Here is a 19,470-nt window from a genome sequence, read left to right on the forward strand (position 1 = left end):
AAGCATAAGCGCTGCAGTTGAGCTTCATAAATGGCAGTGACTGAGCAGTGACCTCCACAGTTAGCTCAGCTTGTCGCATCGGCCACACAATGCATGAACATGTTGAAAAGGCCTGCATAGTTTCAGAAGAAAAATCAAGATTTCTCACTGATATTTCTGACATAGAATGGTCAGTATATGCAGGCCTAATTTTTTTTTAAGTACTACTCAGTATTCGACAAGTTTTTCTTCCTCGATCCAGTATGTCAGAAAACCTTAGTGCCAGCAGTGAAAGTACAAATTTGTCTAAAACTCGACTGCAGAGTGCTCCAGAAGCGGTTTGTCGTCGCTAGGGCTGCTAGCAAGGAAAACGAGACTGAAGAAGGTCGAAAGAGGAGAGCGGCGCGTGGGGAAGAGAGTTTGTCTGGAATCACCGCTGCGTCGTCTTGCTTGCCGCCATACTATGGGGCCGCTGGCGCATGCGCCCTTGGAGAACGCGAAGCAAGCTGTATTCTTGAGCCGGTTGTGCAACTTAAGACGCGGTAATCTTTGCCGCTGCTTCTGGCGCACGTGTCAGCTGCCGGCGAGTATGACGTCATCATGGACGCCTCGAAGGTAAAAGTCTCCAAAGAAAGAGTCCCCCTTGGTGTTTACAATTTTCCGTTACTAGAGTGTTCTCAACCGTGACCTCGTTTTCTTTAGAATGCATGCTGCTCTTGCAGTTCGGTGTGACTCTCAAGCTAGTTGGTGAAAGTTTGTGCACGTCCAGCCCCGCTTCCTGCTATGAGACAGCTTTCGCCAATTCTCCAGTTCTTTTGCCTCTGGCGGCGCCCCCACGTTACAAACAATCGTCTTTTATGCGCACAAGTTTTGCTCTTTCTGATGACGGACATACGGCCAGCAGCAGCGGTGACCAAAGGTAACGCAAACTTCATTTGTCATGCAGGATGCTAACATATATCCTCATCAGAGTGTGCACTTGTGCAGTAAAAGTTCAGTTTGTGAGTTTTAATGAAAATATATTTTGCAAATCTCAGTGCTGGCATTAACATAAAGAAAAAGTGATGCAATTTTCGGCTAAACGCTTCTTTCAGTTCGACTTTTTACGATGTTCTTTGCCTAGGGTGTCTATGAGTTCAGAAATATGCAGCAGCGTTCTATGATGCATAAATGCATGCGTGGCAGAATATCCACAAGAACTCGAACAACTTAAAATATAAGCACAACAGGGTCCCATTTACTGCCATCTGCATTTTGTCTTAAAGCAGAAATTCCGTAATTGGGAATTTTCCGAAATCACAATGGAAGGGTTTTCAATTTGTGGGAATCGGATTGGACGCAGGTATCGTAATGAAAGAAACGTTTTTATGCAAACTTCTCAATCCTGTTGTTTCTTCCAACTCTCTTCATTCCACCGACAGGACGCGACGCCATCCAGGGCATCAGCATTCCTCGCAACAAATTCGAGGTTCCCGTGGTGTGCTACTACTATGCATGGGCCAGCCAACGCCCGAATCCAGCAAACTATCGGGTAGAAGATGTGCCGCTTGACATGTGCACCTACGTCGTGCTCGCCTTCGTTGGCATCGACGAGCATACATTCGAGCTCAAAAGTGTAATCCCGGAATACGTCGAGGACGAACGTAAGTGTTGTCACGCTTGTTCACAAGAAAAAGTACGACAGCAGAATCTTTGCAAGTGTACATTACCAACAGTGGTTGCTGAAAGGGTGCATGCAGCACTGAGAGTATGGATGACTGCACGTTGTTTAGTTACAACTGTGGCACGCTGTAAAGTCACAGGGTGGAATCTGCTTGATTTGTTCACCTATGCAACTGAAACGTCATTTCTTTGCTGTTACAATGGTCCTAGGTCTCATCGCTCACATTTTCTCTGTTACCAAAACAAAGTGGCTGGAAATAATTAAAAGTTACTCCTGCTCTATTGAAGCAGTAAATACGGGTTGATTTTGAGCCAGGAGCAAAAAATTAATGCTATTTACAAATATCTGGTGGGCCTGGCCCGAGTTCACCAAGCTGAAAACGGCTATTGCAAGCAAAAACTCTTACCGACAACAGACAAGAAAAGTTCCGGCGCAACAAGTTTCAGGAAGGGACCATATCACCGTAAAGAATCACAAAATGTTCATGTGAGGGCTTTACAAGCACTGGACTTCTAGAATGCGCCGGTCATAAATACTTCTCAGCAAAAGTGTAGCCCACTGCATCAGTAACTGTATTTGTGACAGAAACATAACGTTTCACGTTTTTTTTTTTCTATGGAGTTTAAGGTACGTGATGCGAAGCCTTTATACCCGTTTCGTCAGCTAGCAAGCGCATGAAAACACCCTGTGGAAGCCCTTAACTCATGCTCATTCGCAACCTCACCGCGAACAAGCGGTCAGACAGAGTACAGGCAGCCATCCCAGCAAATAACTTTGGTATAGAACTAACGGCAAACATCCTCGCTTCATGCGTCATAGTAGAGTGGCCTCGTTGTATCCCAATAAGAAAACTTTATTGGATAAGAACGGCGTTATGGCCGATCCTGTGGCCATAGTGTTCAGTCTTCAAGATTAGTAGAACCTAAGCCGGTTGGCACACAGGTTGCACAGCGTCATCTAGGTAATATGCGGAAACATACGTGATCGGACGTGGGACGACGCTGGTATTATCAACAGCTTTATTCAAGAGAACGACAGCATATATAGAGGATAAATCACAATTTTTCTCGTACATTCATTGCCGTACATTCATGGCATCACACACAACTTGAAAAAGACAGCCTCAAAAGTCGAGGCCAAAGTTTTTTGCTACGCTCCTTCAAGGGTTACTCAATCTGCCGCCAACACTTGCTTCAGGGAATACTGGAAGCGATTCTGTGCTCGTCAGGAGAGCGTAATCGATATTATTCCGTTCTGATGTGAGCGATAGTACATTGATACTACATTAATGCTATACACTGATACTATATTGATCCTAGGTTAATACATCGACTGGGATCCCTTCAATGATTCCACGTGTTCTCGAGCTCTGTCTTTAATACATCAGCAAAACTGGCCGAGTTATAATGACAGTGCCCGAAGCACGCGCAATCACTCAGAGGGGCCCGACTAGTTACCTTGCCCTGCATAATCGGAACCACAGTGACAAGTGAAAGTCAAAAAGGTCAGTACTATTTATAAAGGCAAAAGCAAATGAATGCCAGGAATTAAGGATGCAATGGCGATCGACTATTGTGGACCACCATGTGTCAGCGCCCCTTGACTGAATTTGACAACCAAGGAGACAGAATTATTGCGCAGAACATAGAAGCACAAGTTGCTGTATCACTTTTCTGGAAACGAAAGTTATCATGTCGCCCATATATAGGTTGTCGTTCTCGCGAATAAAACTGTGGACAGCTTCGGCGTCCCCTCCCATGGGCTTCTGTCTATTGCCGCGTTGACGTCGCGCAAGCTTTTCAGTCTTGGTGTAATTGTAATACTTGCTTAGTGCGTTTTAATGAAGCTAGCTCTTCTGCTAAAGTTAGTGCGTCAGTAACACGGGTCCGAAGGCAGCGAGAGATCTTATTCTGCACTTAACTTTTTTTTTATTCTGTGCTGTTGCCTTAAATTTGGTGGTGTCGACTGGGCAGCGAGCCTTACGTTGTGTGAGGCCTCAGTTGAGTATGCCAGGTTTTCGTTAATGCTTGTCTGAGCACTGTACTATCATGCTAAAAAGAAATGCGAACAGCGGATCGCCTATAGGCGCTCCACTGTTCGCATTTCTGTTAAATACGCTTTTATTTCGGGGCTAGCAAAAAGATGCTAGAGTTGTCCGTGACGCATCCTAAGACGACTCTAACATCTTTTTCTTAGCAACTAGGTAAAAGCCCCATCTAAAAAAAAATTCGAACAGCGGAGCGCGTACGCACCGCGCTTTTCGCGCTTCTTTCCATTTTAATAGCACCTTGGTCTTCAGCAAGCTATTTATGTTTTAAGATCAATCTACAGTTGAGATATTGCAGTGTTTTGAGTAGCCGCACTTCTCTTCATGTTGTTTATTTTTTTATAGAAGCATTCCAATAACTCCTTGACTTTATAATACGCAGGAGAGCCAACCAGTAGTCGTCTCACTGTCGTGCTGGCAGTGTCTGCTACGTACAGTGGCGGTGCGCAGCAGCATTTAAGTCTTGGTACACGCTACCGTTAAACAAGCTTATAGGTAACTGCGTCCGCACGATGTCGACGTTTCCAATGCAGGAAGATTCGGGTGTAAAATTGCGCGTTGGGCAACCACTCTAACAGCCGGGGGATATTCCACGGCCGAGGCAAGAGTACCATTGCAACTCATGGTGCCATAAGAATATTTCTGCCATAATTATCTCCGCGTGTACGGACTAACAAGAAACGTTATTATTCCGACGCTAAAATATTAAGCAAAGCTAAGAAAACGGATTTCCTAAATAATGTGCGCAGGAATAATTAGTTTTTTTTTTATTTTAGTGGGTTGGAATCCTTCTTGCGAAATAACAGTCATTAAACTTGTCAGGAAAGGATGCGATGTGCGTGCGTGTGTGCGCGCGTGCGTGCGTGCGTGCGTGCGTGTGTGTGTGTGTGTGTGTGTGTGTGTGTGTGTGTGTGTGTGTGTGTGTGTGTGTGTGTGTGTGTGTGTGTGTGTGTGTGTGTGTGTGTGTGTGTGTGTGTGTGTGTGCGTGTGAGGGGAGATGTTTGAAACTTCGGATCACTGATGATTTCTTTGCTCATGAGTAAGAGTTACGACTTATTGTACCATCCGCCCTTTGTCAATGAGTGAATTATCTGTTTTGTGTGCACAGAAATTTTGACATTTGTGTAAGTGAAAGAAACTCCTTTGGTTCATTAGTTAGGAGAATCCTTCAAAGCGGAGTACATTTGTAATAAGGGAGCAATTACTCATTCACATCTACCCAAGCGCAGCCATACTGCTACTAAGGAAAGTTATATAGTTTTCACAGAAATTTCGTACGTGAAGAAAAATCCTGGGACCAGGGCGAATTTTTCTTCGACTATCGTGTTTCTGGGGCAGCTATATAGCTTCTTTGCAGCCGTATGGTCGCGCTTCCCTTATAAAAATGGTCTATAGACTTTCTATAGACTTTTTATAGACTCTATAGACATCCTATAGACTTTTACTTCTGTCTATAGACAGTCTATAGAAAATCTATAGACTAAAGTCTATAGCTATCTCAATTTCCTTTTGTCTATAGACTGTCTATAGACTCTCTATAGACTAAAGTCTATAGCTGCCTCAACTTCCTTTAGTCTATAGACGGTCTATAGATTCTCTATAGACTTAAGTCTATAACTACCTCAATTTCCTTTCGTCTATAGACGGTCTATAGACACTCTGTAGACTAAAGTCTATAGCTGGCTCAATTTCCTTTTGTCTATAGACGGTCTATAGACTATCTATAGACTAAGGTCTATAGCTGTCTCAATTTCCTTCCGTCTATAGACGGTCTATAGACTCCCTATAGACTGAGGTCTATAACTACCTTCATTTCCTTTCGTCTATAGAGGGTCTATAGACTCGCTATAGACTAAGGTCTATAGCTGCCTCAATTTCCTTTTGTCTATAGACTCTCTATAGACTAAAGTCTATAACTGCTTCAATTTCCTTTCGTCTATAGACGGTCTATAGACTCGGTATAGACTAAGGTCTATAGCTGCCACAATTTCCTTTTGTCTATAGACGGTCTATAGACTCTCTACAGACCAAGGTCTATAGTTGCCTCAATTTCTTTTTGTGTATAGACGTTCTATAGACCAAAGTCTATAGCTGGCTCAGTTTTCTTTCACCTATAGATGGTCTATAGACTCTCTATAGACTACGGTCTATAGCTGCTTCAATTTCCTTTCGTCTATAGACGGTCTATAGACTCGCTATAGACTAAGGTCTATAGCTGCCTCAGTTTCCTTTTGTCTATAGACTCTCTATAGACTAAAGTCTATAACTGCTTCAATTTCCTTTCGTCTATAGACTCGATATAGACTAAGGTCTATAGCTGCCAAAATTTCCTTTTGTCTATAGACGGTCTATAGACTCTCTACAGACCAAGGTCTATAGTTGCTTCAATTTCCTTTCGTCTATAGACGGTCTATAGACTCCCTATAGACTACAGTCTACAACTACCTCAATTTCCTGTCGTCTGTACACTGTACACTATAGATAGTCTGCTGTCTATAGACCAGTCTATAACAATCCTAATTTTATCTAACAATGTTCGATACACTGACTTTCGACTAAGTATGGAACAATGTCAATTTATTTTTGCACTGCATGCTGTGGGGACCTGCATCTGGTGACCGCAACTATGTCGGTTGTCCTCCACCTCCTGCGCTATTACGGAAATTAAAAAAGTATTGCTTGAGGACATTACAACACCCTCCAGTATATAGTTTTCAGGAGCCTTGACAAGCTCCTTTTCGTTATATCGTGACGTATATTGTCAATACAATTAAATATTTAATGCTAACAAGTAAGCCGAGGAAAGGCAGCCGTTCTTGGAGTAAGGGCGCCGCAAACTGTACTACATCGAATGAATACGCTGTCCCTTAAAGGAATCGCTCGACACAATTCCATTCCATCTTTCGATTGTTACTGTCCAACGCGCTGAAATCAGAAAGATTTCATCAACGCTTCTACATTTGTCTTTAAAACATGCTTAAAATAAAGAGGGAAAGACAGGTGTGAGAATTCAAGGAAGCGCCCATCCCTTAGAAACACCTCAGAATAGTCTCAAAGAGCCTGGTCCTCTGTGCGATTAACATCTCCCATTTATACCTTTGTAGTTTGTATTCACCGACGCAACAATCACAAAGCCAGTATTTTTTCGTTCCTACCCTTGCACCTGTTACTTCGGAGCAGATGACACGCTGATGTCGAGCATATCAGTTTTCTAAACACGAACGCACGCTAAAAAGACGTTATGCTATGCAACATTATAATTATTATTTGATAATTGTACCACATACTATTCGGTGGGAGATGCGGCGCGTATACGAGGGGGTACCCAAAAGAAACCGGACTTATTTTTGTTTGAACTTATTTGTTCACATTTTCAGCACAGACCTTCAATATCCTTCAAAGTACTGTCCACTTACAATGATACGTTTGTCGAATCTTTCATTCCATTTTTCAAAACATTGTTTAAATTCATCTTTTGTGATGCTTGACAGTCCCTCCGTCGTTTTTTTCTTCACCTCAGCAACATCAGCGAAACGCTTTCCATTCACCTGTCTTTTCATTCTACGAAACAAAGAAAGTAGCACGTGGCAAGGTCGGGTGAGTATGAGGGTTGAGGAACAGAGGTCATGCCATTTTTGGTCCGAATTTGTCGTAGAGACAGGGCTGTGTGAGCAGGGGCATTGCCATGGTGGAAAAACCAGTCACCCGTCTGCCACAAATCAGGCCGCTTCCACCGAACACTGTTGCCCAATCTTTTCAAAACATCCAAGCAGAAAGCCTGGTTAACTGTCTGGCCCTGCGGAACAAATTCTGAATGGACGACTCGTCTCACGTCGAAAAAACAAATCAGCATTGTTTTGAGGTTTGGTTTCACCTGACGAGCTTTCTTGAGGCGAGGTGAATTTGAAGTTTTCCATTGGCATGACTGTTGCTTTGATTCAGGATTTAATTCAGGAACACTTGAGTTGTCCCCATAGAATCGTCCTTGAACGTCTTTCTGAATATTTCAAAAGTTTCCGTTCCACTTTTTCCGAGAAAAAATCAGAATTTCACCGGCGCACGCTGTTCACGAAAATCAGCCATTGCAAAAACGACACTCACAGAAAACAGTCGTCACTCGAAAAATCTGCCTAAACTAGTCTGACCTCCTTCAGCGACGGAAATTGGCTTACTGACTCTGAAATGTTCGTTCTATGTACTCCCAGCGGCAAAATGCGGTACCACAGAAGCTGAGCCGATTCAAAAAATTAGTCCGGTTTCTTTTGGGTACCCCCTCGTACGGTCAAGCAGTTAGATTTCGGTTCTGTTTTCACGTAAACAATAAGGTTTTTAGAGGGTAAGCGAAGAATTTACGCTTATAAACCAATTGCATTCTGTGGTCTTGGATATCAGATCAAGCTGCACACGGCAAGAGTGGAGCGATAAAGATACGACCGTGAAATGGGTTTCTGTTTCACGTTTTACCGTTTTACCGCGAGACGGCGGAAAATCATTCGGGCTGCAAACAACCCTGTGCGTGGCTGCGTCGGTTGCATGGATGGTCGTTGGCGTCGGCGTTTTTTTTTTTCGCGGATTACGTTTTCTTCAAAATCCAGGTTCATCGTCCGCTTACGGTAAGTCTATACGTTTAGATTTTATTCATTTGGTCTCCTAAACAACTCTAAGCAGAGCTGTGTGTGCAGAACAGATTATGTGCGCAGTGAGAAACGTCCTATCTTCGTTTCTAAGGCGGAAGCCATTGGGTTCTCGACTAATGCCGCTTATCTCTGTGCCGCTGTCTTTACTAACGCGCGGAAAGGCAGTCTGTGCGATGCCCTTGATGATAAGCCGCTCCTCGCGAGCTGTCTACTAGGTTTTTCGTGTTTCAAGGTAGATGCGCGGCCAGAAATGTCGTTTAGCCTGTGAATGACGGCCGAAATGGAACTGTGCGTTAGTTAACGCCGTGTGAGCTCAATTTACTTTGCACCTCTGAAAACGTACTTACATACACTCTCGTTCTGTGGTGGATTACATTCATTTTCTAATCTTTGTGTTATCGCCTGTGTGGACCTTGGAGTGCTGTTCTTTTTGAGGTGTGCATTTCTTGCTACGTATAGACGCTCGCTCGGTGCGCGTCGTGGACGCCGACGTTTCAGCAAAGGTGTCTTGTAACGCTACACACTGGAGCGCAGACAAGCGGCGCTGGAGGAATGCTTATAGTGTGATGGTATAAAATTCATTGCCGGCGCGAATGGCCGGCGTGCTCAAACACCGCGAAGAAATCACGAGCTCCATCCCGTCTCCCCTTCGTTGCACACGTACGGATTCCTTATGTCTGTCATCAGAGCCGTTGGCCGCCGCCGCTGGTCGGCGGGCACTTGAAAGCTGGGTAAAGGTCGGCTCGACAAGAGGTGGCTTACATTTCGTTCCGATTGGTTAGTTCATCAATCCCGCTCACGCTTGCTCAGATTTCTCTAATACCATTGCGCGAGAGGCAAAGTATGTGTTTCTGATTTCAGACTGCTACGTTACGAAAACGCCGATGTAATTCGCGCTTACTTGCGCCTAAAATTAAATTAAGCTCTCGTGTTATTATAGCTGCGCCTGTTGAAGGCGTTAATTGTTTCATTGAAATACTTCCTACTTTGAGCGCGTTCAATGCTTTAGTTGATTTTTCTAGCAGCGTTGGGTTAGGCTACCTCAATGCAAGAAACACATCTCTTTACTGCGCTTTTGGGTCTGCACTTGAAGGAAAAACTAAGTGAATTTCAGACGGTATTTTATCGTGACAGTAATTTGTTGTCTCAAACTCGCGACTGCTTTTGAAACGGCGTAGCTGCAGCCTCTGTGTGCTGTATGAGTTTTCTGAATAATGAGCGCGGCATGGAAGCGCTGCAACCCGCTTGTATCTAAGAGCGCGCGCAGATGTACGAGTATGCTGTTCCGTCTTTGTGCTTCAAGTTATAGGCGCAAATCTGTGGTGAACTGGTTGCTTCTGCCTGCTGGTTTTGTATAGCTTGTGCCCGTTTGAGTATCGGTTTACGTACACTCGGCCAAATCTTTAACTGGCTCTGGTGTTGCATCGATAAATACACCTTGTAAAAAAGGTGCCTTTTGGCTACACTGCTGGCATATTCATGTTGTAATTTGACACCTGAGGTGGCATTTCATAGTTTCTTTTTGTTAATATAACGTTTGAGTGGAGTACTTGCGTGTTTAGATCAAAGTTATCGGAAATATTCATCGTCTGCCGCTACGAACAGCCGAAACTATAGGCGCAAATCTGTGGTGAACTGGTTGCTTCTGCCTGCTGGTTTTGTATAGCTTGTGCCCGTTTGAGTATCGGTTTACGTACACTCGGCCAAATCTTTAACTGGCTCTGGTGTTGCATCGATAAATGCACCTTGTAAAAAAGGTGCCTTTTGGCTACACTGCTGGCATATTCATGTTGTAATTTGACACCTGAGGTGGCATTTCATAGTTTCTTTTTGTTAATATAACGTTTGAGTGGAGTACTTGCGTGTTTAGATCAAAGTTATCGGAAATATTCATCGTCTGCCGCTACGAACAGCCGAAACAAGCGGAATACGCAGCAATGGTTCTGGTGGCGCATTTGCACTTACTCTGGGTAAACGACTTGTCCGCCATGAAAGGAGTGGTAGTTTACCCAGAGGATGAGGCCATATGGACCAGATTCATTGCCGCGTCTGCCGCTTGTTTCAGCTGTTCGTAGTGGCAGACGAATATTTCTGCTAACGTTGATCTAAACACGCAAGTACTGCACTCAAACATTCTATGAACAAAAAGGAACCACGAAATGACATTTCACTCGTCAAATTACAGCATGAATATGCCATCAGTGTAGCCGAAAGGCACTTTTTTACAAGGTGCATTTAGCGATGCAACACCCGAGCCAGTTAAAAATTTGGCCGGGTATACCAGGCTTCACGCAGGGTATTTTGAAGCGCTTCTTCTATAGCGGTTATAAGAATAAATGCTGCAATAATCTCCTTTTTGGATCCTTGTGTAAGGTGCACTGAATCTGTATTTTATGGAGGTGGCATTCTTAACAGCTCCTTGCGAGTCAATGCAGATATGTGGCACAATTGTTCAAAGTCTTCTGTTACAAATAATGTAAAAGGATTGCCATACAGAAATTAGTATCGGTACTGAATTCAGAGTAGAGTGCTCCAGGGATTATGGGTCTTTGTTACAATGTTTTATGAAGACACTTATAATCTGTAGTGTATTTACTGAAATGAATGCGCCGGCATAATAGCTCAGTGGCTATCATGTTCGTCTGGCGACCTGAAAGATGCTGGTTCGATTCCGGCCTAGGCGGTCGCATTTTAATAGAGGCAAAATGCTAAAGGCCTGTGTACTCTGCACAGGTGGCCGAAATTATTCCGCGGCCTTTCACTTCAGCGTCTCGTAGCCTGTGTCGCCTTGGGTCTTTGAACCCCATAAAACCAAACCAAAAGATCAAGATTGCCTTTCTAGAATGGCATAGCCAGGATATGCCTTGCATTGTAAAGCACATGTGTATAGATGGAATGGGAATTTTTTTCAGTTCCTTTGTTATTTTTTTTCCTTTGTGCTGTACAGGCGAACACACCCGGATGATTGACTGCAGACAACAGGCCGCAAGAATGCTTCTGAGGAAACTAGCCGGACTGTTACTTTCAACATTTATGTTACTGTGGTGCATTCTTATGGTCCATGTATTGCATATTCCCAGCCGGAATAGCTTGGAAATAAAACTAAATTTGTAAGTATATTGATTGTGTCATTTGTGAACTCTGTCTGGTGACCTTTTTCAACGGTTGTAGACTGTCTATAGGCAGTTTATAGATAATGGTCTACTAATAGTTTAGTAGACAGAGGTCTATAGACTGTCTATAGACAATGGTCTATAGCACTGCCAGGCCACACACCTGTGGAATGTCTATAGACAGTCTATAGACATATGTCTACTGGACCAGTAGACTTTTGTCTGTAGACTGTCTATAGACAGTAATCTACAGGAAGTCTATGGCCATAAGTCTATAGGTCGTCTATAGTCCGTCTATAGACAAGTGTCTATAGACGGTCTATAGACAACTCTATAGGAAATGTATGACCATAAGTCTATAGATCGTCTATAGACTGTCTATAGACCTGTGTCTATAGACTTCCTATGGACCTATAGACTTTCAGTAGACATTTGTCTATAGACTGTCTATAGACAAAAGTCTACTAAAAGTGTATGGCCATAAATCTATAGACTGTCTATAGACCAGTCTAAAGGATTTGTCTATAGACAGTCTATAGACTTCATAGACTAAAGTCTATAGACAGTCTATGGACTTTCTATAGAAATTTTTATAAGGGTTAGGTGGATGGCAATGAGAAACCACTCCCTCAATAAAAGAAACAGTTTCAATGATCTTTTAAACGAGGCATACCTTCACAAACACTCACAGCCTTTAGTATTCGATATCGAATGAATGGGATTAGAAAAGTATGACAATGCGTAAGTTAAGACTCACAGTACTGAACCTAAATTAGAAAATTCCAGCAGACCATAATGTTTTCGTTTTTTTTCGCTTCTCAACATATGAGATGCCAAGGTGTATGAAAAATAGGCTCGTTTAGCAAACTGAACAAACGCAATGCTACTGTGTTCTGTTGCGCGCAACTATGTTCAGTTTTTTACCAAGAATGGTGGTCAAAAGAGATCAACTGACAAACTTTTTCACAACAGAAGCAAGAACGCGTCTAAATAAAAATGATGTAGAATCGCCAGTGGAAAATAAACTGAGCATTCTAGGGGAGCGTTGTTACGCAATTTTCCTAACACAAAAGACACTGAATATATCTAAACACTTTTCTCAACCGATACCACTTTTAAGAACCTTCTGTGACAACTTTTTCGAGAAGCCGTAGCCGCAGCGATCAGAAACTTACCTACAAGTAGAGCTGTGCGCCTCGCTCAGGCGAACAAATATTGAGCTTTTCCACTAAGTGCAAGCTTCCAGACCAAACAAAGTTAAAAAAGTGCAATATGTCTTGGGGGACTCTCGTAAAGTTCAGTATGTATTAAACAAGATTAAACAAGCAAACATCTATCTTAGCGCAGCCTCATGTCTGAAGAGGAACGCTGTATAGCTTTTTGTAATAGCTGCGCGCCTCCTAATTTTATTCCATTCGGTATTGTTTAAACTCTCATTCAACTCTTTAAATGAAAAGCTTATCGCATTTGTTCTAATTTTAATATCACAAAACTAGTAACAACGATTATCTGGCAAAATACAAAACTACAAAGCGCTCTTTCTTGCGCCAGACACTGTTCAAAAACATTGTAAATGTGACGGTCGATCAAGGCTTCGGTTATTGAAGCACAGTCATGTCTTAGAAGACATGGCTGGGCTAACAAGAATGTCCTACAGTCGGATACAAAGTTTAGCTTATTTATTGAGTAATTGTATAGGTGCCAACATAAAAACTTCGTTTCCATTAATTCTGCAGGCTTTCTTCCTGACAAAACTTATTAAAAAAAATGGAGCCACAGAAAGACCAAGTTTCGTTGCACTTAATTTTACAACCTAGATTCACGGCAACTACAGAGCCCTTGTCACTAATAATAGTACGAATGACAACACGGTCTTTATGCAAAAACAAAAAATACTTCCTGCTGACGACTCCTTCTGTAACACATTCCAAGTGGAGCAGGACCATAACAAGCTTCGCATATTCCAGGAAAATACCTCGACTTCACCGACCTCAAGAACAAGCATCTGTATCTGAAAACAATGTTGGCCGTCGGAGGCTGGGACCTTGAAGGCGAAGTGTTCTCTAACATGACCAGCACGCCAGAGAACAGGGCTGCCTTTATTGAGAGTGTCGTGCGGTGGATGCATGACTACGACTTTGATGGCCTGGAGATAATGTGGCAGTACCCAGGATACGAAAAACGGGGAGGCAAGCCTCAGGACAAACGAAACTTCGTGCTTCTGCTCAAAGTGAGTGTATTGTGTGACAATACATTTAAAGAGAGAAACATATAATGACAACGTATGCATTTGATGTGGCCCTGTATATAACTTCGAAGCCAATATTCTTTCGAGGTAACCTCTCTTCCTCGCCATCTTCCGTTCCCATCAAACTTAGCAGTCAATTTTAAGCTGGAGTGCAATATCCAAAACCATACACGCCAGCGTATGTCCATGTGTAGTTCGCAGATTTCATAAAAATTTGTTGGCTGTGTTAAAAGCAGACCTTCAAACAATTATTAGCAGAGCGACACACCGTGAATCGAAAATTAGTACTAAGTGATAGCAACATTCGATGAAAATAACAAAAATAAAGCGGCGCTGCGTTGAGGTTTATGTCACTCTGGCAAACAAGGCCATCGTGCGCGAAATTAAAGGTGAAATAAGGGTAAACAGACTTCATTTAAGTACACTAAATACAGATATTTAACCACCCCTAAATGCTAACCTCAAGGACGTACCAAGGATAATGTAAGTCGCAATCGTCCTGTAATAGCATCTTCTAGCCTATTACCAAACCCCCGCACACAGCGTACCAGCGGGTAAGTTCCCAGGTGCTTCATAAGCACTTAATAACGAGCTTGAAGAACGAGTTCGAGCGGGTAAATGATTTCATCACTTATTGTAAAGCAAGCTGTAAGTCGGTCAGCTGGACTGAACTGCCTTTTGAACGATTTGTGCTCATATCGTATTTGCCTCCGATAATGAACGAACTTCGCAACCACAACGCACTTAATACACACCTGCCTAAGTAAAAAAATTTTAATAGAGGTAACGTTCCAAAAAGCGGTATTTTTTCCCCTTTTTTTGCGTCTGCTATCCTATTTCAAAATGCGTTGCAACCTCCAGCTGACATTACAAAGGAGTACTAGCCACCATTTCTGTGTCTTGCCCTGATCGGCTTATCGCTTACGTCTTTTCTTTCTGCTAGTATTCTCGCTCTTTTAAGTGCATGAATTAAGCATTTTGTTTAAGCTAGGGACTCCCGGGGACATTGTTTTATCTTTCCAGGAACTGAAAGTAGCCTTCGGTCCATGGCCCCTCTACCTGACAGCCGCTGTACCTTTAGAGGAGAACTACATAGACGACGGATACGACATACCTTCTATGGAGCGGTGAGCGGATTAGGGCTCACATTCATTAGAGCATCGTTCGAAAGAAAAATGATGCGGACCGCGTCAACATGCCACGTTTTCTCAACCAGCGACTTTTAAGTGCGAAAGCACTACATCACGACGTCTAACCGGCTTAAAGAGTTTTTGTGAAGCTTGACCTTCTGGGTGACCTTGACCCATTCCGAAGTAAAATAAATGTAAATAAACATTGCCGCGACTGGGTGTCGAACCAATGGCGCCGGAAACATAACAGCTTCGCTGGTCATCGCACGAAAGCACTATGCTACTGTCGCTTTTTTTTTTTTCTTTAGTGCTCTATGCTATCGTCGCAGCCGATCACGCCTAGTGTTAAACTGCAACGCACTCTCGCGCTGTGAACTGCACATCATCGTATTCATCAAATTCTATCTGCGGCCCGAACAGATGAGATCAGCTTAACCTGAATCAGAGCTTAATCTGAGCCTAATGTCTTCTCCAGACGTTCCGACTATCCAGCAAAGCAAAACCATAAGCCAATCAAACTAAACACATGCTTCGCATGTCTACTCGTTTTAACTACTTCTAAATTCTATCAGTTTTTTGTCGACGTTTTCTTTTTTTTAATGGCACCAAATACAAATCTTAGCGCAAAAAGACACTAACGAACATTCTTTGTTCTCTGATAAAAGCTTGTGATGCAGATGGCTCGCGCCGTGTACATCCAAAAAAATCGACAGGGTGCACGCAACGTGATTTTTTATTTCCTTCTTGTAGTGCTTCCCTTACTCTTATCATCGGCTGCTTTCATGCTGCTGTGCCTAGTGTAGCATCTAGAATTTCAGGTAATTGCTTTGTACATTTATACGCCGCGTAAATTTCTAGGCATGGTAAAAAACCAGAGATAACTTGTGCCTGCTGTCCAGGCTAACCGTATCGTAAATCTGTACACAAGCGCTGACACATGAAGCTGCTGTGTTGCTGTCGCTCATATTGCTTGCGAACAGCGCGCTAGTTTTCACTCGGATGTGAACACTAACCTAGTCGTAAACCTTAAATGTGCAGTCACTACGGTGAGTATGCGTTTTCACTTTCTCCCAAGATCATTTCAAGCTGACTCGAAGATTGTCGGGTCTTGAGAAAAGTGAGGAAATAAAAATTACCTGACAACATTCCCATGACCGTTGATTCTTGCAGGTATGTTGACTGGTTCAACGCGATTGCGTACGACCTTCGAGGGCCGTGGAACCGGTTCACGGACATGCACAGCATTCTGTACAAGAGAGCGTCGGATTCTCCCTACTTCCAGAGCCTCACTATTGTGAGTACGCAAATAAATCTGATTTTAACTTTCGAAGGAAAGCGCAGCACAATGTTATAGACACAGAGACATAGTCACATGAAGCGTCATAAAGAATTCTGATTTTCTAGCAATTCGTAACACTCATCTTCCAATGAGTACAGTAACATTATGAGCGTATAATCCACACACATACTAAACGCATACAGTTTCATGTGGGGTAAGTTTTGTTCGTAGCTACTGCATGATACAACCTACACAAGGGGATCTCACGGCAGCTTGAGTTTTTAGAAAGTTGAAAAATCACTAAAGTTTTATTTCTGGAAGGGGAAAATGTTTTTTTTTATTCTAAAATCATATCCAAGGCACCTTTAACCAAATAAGTGCCTTTTCTCGAAGAACACCCTTTCGAATTTAAAACGTGATACCTTTTGCACGACTACCGAAGGTGCAATGACTTTCTCTGCGTCTACAATATGAGCACTAGCCTTGAAACGTGCATTGGAAAGCAATGTGCTCAACTCGGCTAGCGGTGCCGCAGAATGATTCGTCGGATTTGGTGAGAGTTTATTTGATCCCCGCCTGAAAAAGCACGACAGACTGGTCTGTGTCATTGGCTGTATAAAAAAAAAACAGGACGAAGTTAAGGCTGCTGCGCACTTCTGATTCCATCTGAAGTCGGCTTCGACTTAAGGGTCACGACCTCACTTTCACTACTCGAATATGCCTGTCGATCTCAGTGCCATTCCGCTTAGGGGGCGCGAATCTAAGTCACACTGAAGTGTGAGGTCTAAAAACAAAACACCTGTTGCGTTATTGTTCCTGACGGTTACTCCGGCGCACATTACTTTTCGCCCACCGTATACACCTGGAAGGCTGACATTTTACTTTACCGCATATGCGTAGCTGGGTTATTTGCAGCGGTGTCCCCGTAGAAACTTCCAGGGCCCAGTAAGAGAAGAGGTCGAAAAACTGCCTGAAGCTAATATTTTTTCTGTTATGATGCCAATATGCTGGCACCAATATACGAGCACCACTTTAAAGCTATTCTACTCGCAATCTTTCAGGCTGAAGGAATGAAACGGCTGGTCCGCATGGGTGCCCCGAAGGAGAAGCTGATGCTGGGAATTGCCTTCTACGGCCGCTCGTACGTGCTGCGGGATGCCAGGAAGAACGGAGTCAAGGCTCGCATTATTTTCGGGGCCAAAGCTGAACCGGGTCCGTTCGTACGGTCCTACGGACTGAAAGGTTACTACGAGGTGCATTTTCCAGGAGTTTTATTTATGTGTGCTGTAGGCGCACGAAACAAAAATGAGATGTGGTGTGCTTGAAAAAAAAATGTGGATAATGTCTTTCTTTTGCCCTGTTTAAACTTAGAATTTTTTTGTTGCATGAAGCCATCAAACCATGGTCACAAGAAGCTTAAGCAGTACAAAATAGATTCTTTTCTCTTGACACCATTGGTTTACTATCACAAGCTGTAACCAGTTTATTACAGAAAAGAAATTGAATATAAATTAGTGAAGTTGCATACCTTACGAGAAAATTTGGTCACTTATATAGAGATTCCCAATTATAGGTGCTTTTTCCCTGCAGGAGCTTGATAACTCCATTAATATTCAAAAAAGTGAAACAATTTTAGTTCTTGAAGTTCCCTGAAGTTTAGTAAGTATTCTCTTTTCGCCAAATTTTACTCCTCAGATTGCTTGAAGATAGGAAATTTCAAGAACGGTATATCACTGGTGCAAACGCTACATTAACGGCGCTCACTGATTACGAACTGCTCATTTCTCATGATCAAAACTCAATGTCTTGCTGGATGCAAATTGCACCCAGCTCAGTCGATTGCTTAGGAAGCCTGAATGATGACCATGTGCTGCACCAGTCTTGGTGAGAATCGATTTGGCTAGCTGAATTTACGGTGTTATTCTTGTATTGTTCTTCGTTCTTATGCTGGCAGATATGCTCGGACACCAAGTCGGGCGGCTGGACACGGGTGTTTGACGATGAAGCCAAATGTCCTTACGCTTACCGTGGAGACCAGTGGGTTGGATACGAGGATGAAGAGAGCGTTGCTCACAAGGTAAGAAAAAAAAACAGCACTGAGAAAAGACTTGTTGGAAGAGCTATGAGATTATTGTTCTCAAGTTCAAGGCCACAGATTAAAAGATTTAGAGCAACGCTCATCCCGTGCACATTTCTCCAGAAGTTTTTTGTTCAGTGATCACCTTTCATTACAGAGCTAAGTTGAAGTCACTGCAGTCCTGCGCAACCTCTCACATTATGTCAGTTATTGCCGATTACCTAACCAGAAGCTCAATTTAGCATTTGCACTTCTGACCATCAGCGATAACTCGTCTCAATAAACAAAAATGCCTCCGACCATAAGAAGGATGGAACGACGTTTCGGCTCCCGCACAAGATCTTTGCTTACACTTCAATCTCGTCCTAATACTGATGTGTTTTAAGGTGTCAGCCAACGTATCAATGAGCTTAAGAGCATCGTAAAAACATATAAGGAGCATATTCTGTAACGCGTTTCGTATATTAATATTTTGGGTCTTGTGCCATTAAACAGAATCGCCGGTCACATCAAGGCCCGCCGCTAATCAGCAGTCTGTGCGCCCTCTTTGATAATAAATGAGACGATCAGCAGCGGCAACAATGAAAAAGAATAAATCCGAAAAGGAATCGCTACCAAAACCTGCCATAGAAGGGTACCTGCAGCACGCGACAATGTGGGTGCTTGATGTTGAAGAGCCTGCTAGTTTAACAGATTGGGTGCCAATTCGATGGGGCACTTACTCTTAATTTGCTACAGATGGATTTCATCCTGCGAGAGGGATACCGTGGAGTAATGGTGTTCAACAACGACCTGGATGACTTTCGAGGGATGTGCGGTCAAAAGAATCCACTCATGAGAGTCATATTCGACAAAGTTGGGCAGAAGGCACTGGAGGAGCTGAAGAACTCTACTTTCATTCAGAGATGAGGAGATATTCTGACGCTGAAGGTTTCGAAAGATATATTATTTGTGCTAATGCTGCGAGCAAGACAATGTTCTGTGGAGTTTTTAATAAAGAGTTGCTCGAAAATATGACCGCAATTTTTCGCTAAGAAAAATAAATTCTATCTATACCTTTGAGTTTACAAGTTCGCCAAGAACTTTCGCACCTCTGTCCACGGATCAAGCGACGATGTCTTTTGTATGCGCAAAACGTTCCCCTTCATGAAAGCCACGGCGCAGTCCACGGGCTAAATCTGCCTTGCATGCAAACTCGCAACGGCGCGACCCGCGCGAGCCAACGCGGAAGATCGAGTACCGAGATTTCGTGCCCAAACAGCCCATTAAGCGAACGATAAACATCTTGCAACCGTAC

General features: G+C 43.1%; 1 protein-coding gene across 3 annotated transcripts; it reads left to right on the forward strand.

Annotated features, from left to right (window-relative positions):
• The first annotated feature begins 312 nt into the window (after positions 1 to 312).
• LOC149342144 (endochitinase-like) lies at positions 313 to 19,112 on the forward strand. 3 transcript variants are annotated; one of them, XM_089544398.1, is made up of 9 exons: positions 313 to 594; positions 682 to 898; positions 1,401 to 1,622; positions 13,407 to 13,669; positions 14,711 to 14,814; positions 15,988 to 16,111; positions 17,158 to 17,349; positions 18,051 to 18,173; positions 18,912 to 19,112. In XM_089544398.1, the coding sequence occupies exons 2-9, from the start codon at positions 763 to 765 to the stop codon at positions 19,080 to 19,082; spliced, it is 1,335 nt and encodes a 444-aa protein (XP_089400524.1). In that variant the 5' UTR covers positions 313 to 594; positions 682 to 762; the 3' UTR covers positions 19,083 to 19,112. The 3 variants fall into 3 exon arrangements, 2 of the variants coding, with proteins under 2 accessions (XP_089400524.1, XP_089400523.1); XR_016283004.1 differs by lacking the exon at positions 313 to 594 and having other exon boundaries at positions 607 to 898; positions 17,158 to 17,338; XM_089544397.1 differs by lacking the exon at positions 313 to 594 and having other exon boundaries at positions 607 to 898.
• The last annotated feature ends 358 nt before the right edge of the window (positions 19,113 to 19,470 follow it).

This window comes from Amblyomma mixtum, chromosome 5 (genome assembly GCF_055824585.1).
Source record: "Amblyomma mixtum isolate Tamu chromosome 5, ASM5582458v1, whole genome shotgun sequence".
In the NCBI taxonomy this organism is placed as follows: domain Eukaryota; kingdom Metazoa; phylum Arthropoda; class Arachnida; order Ixodida; family Ixodidae; genus Amblyomma; species Amblyomma mixtum.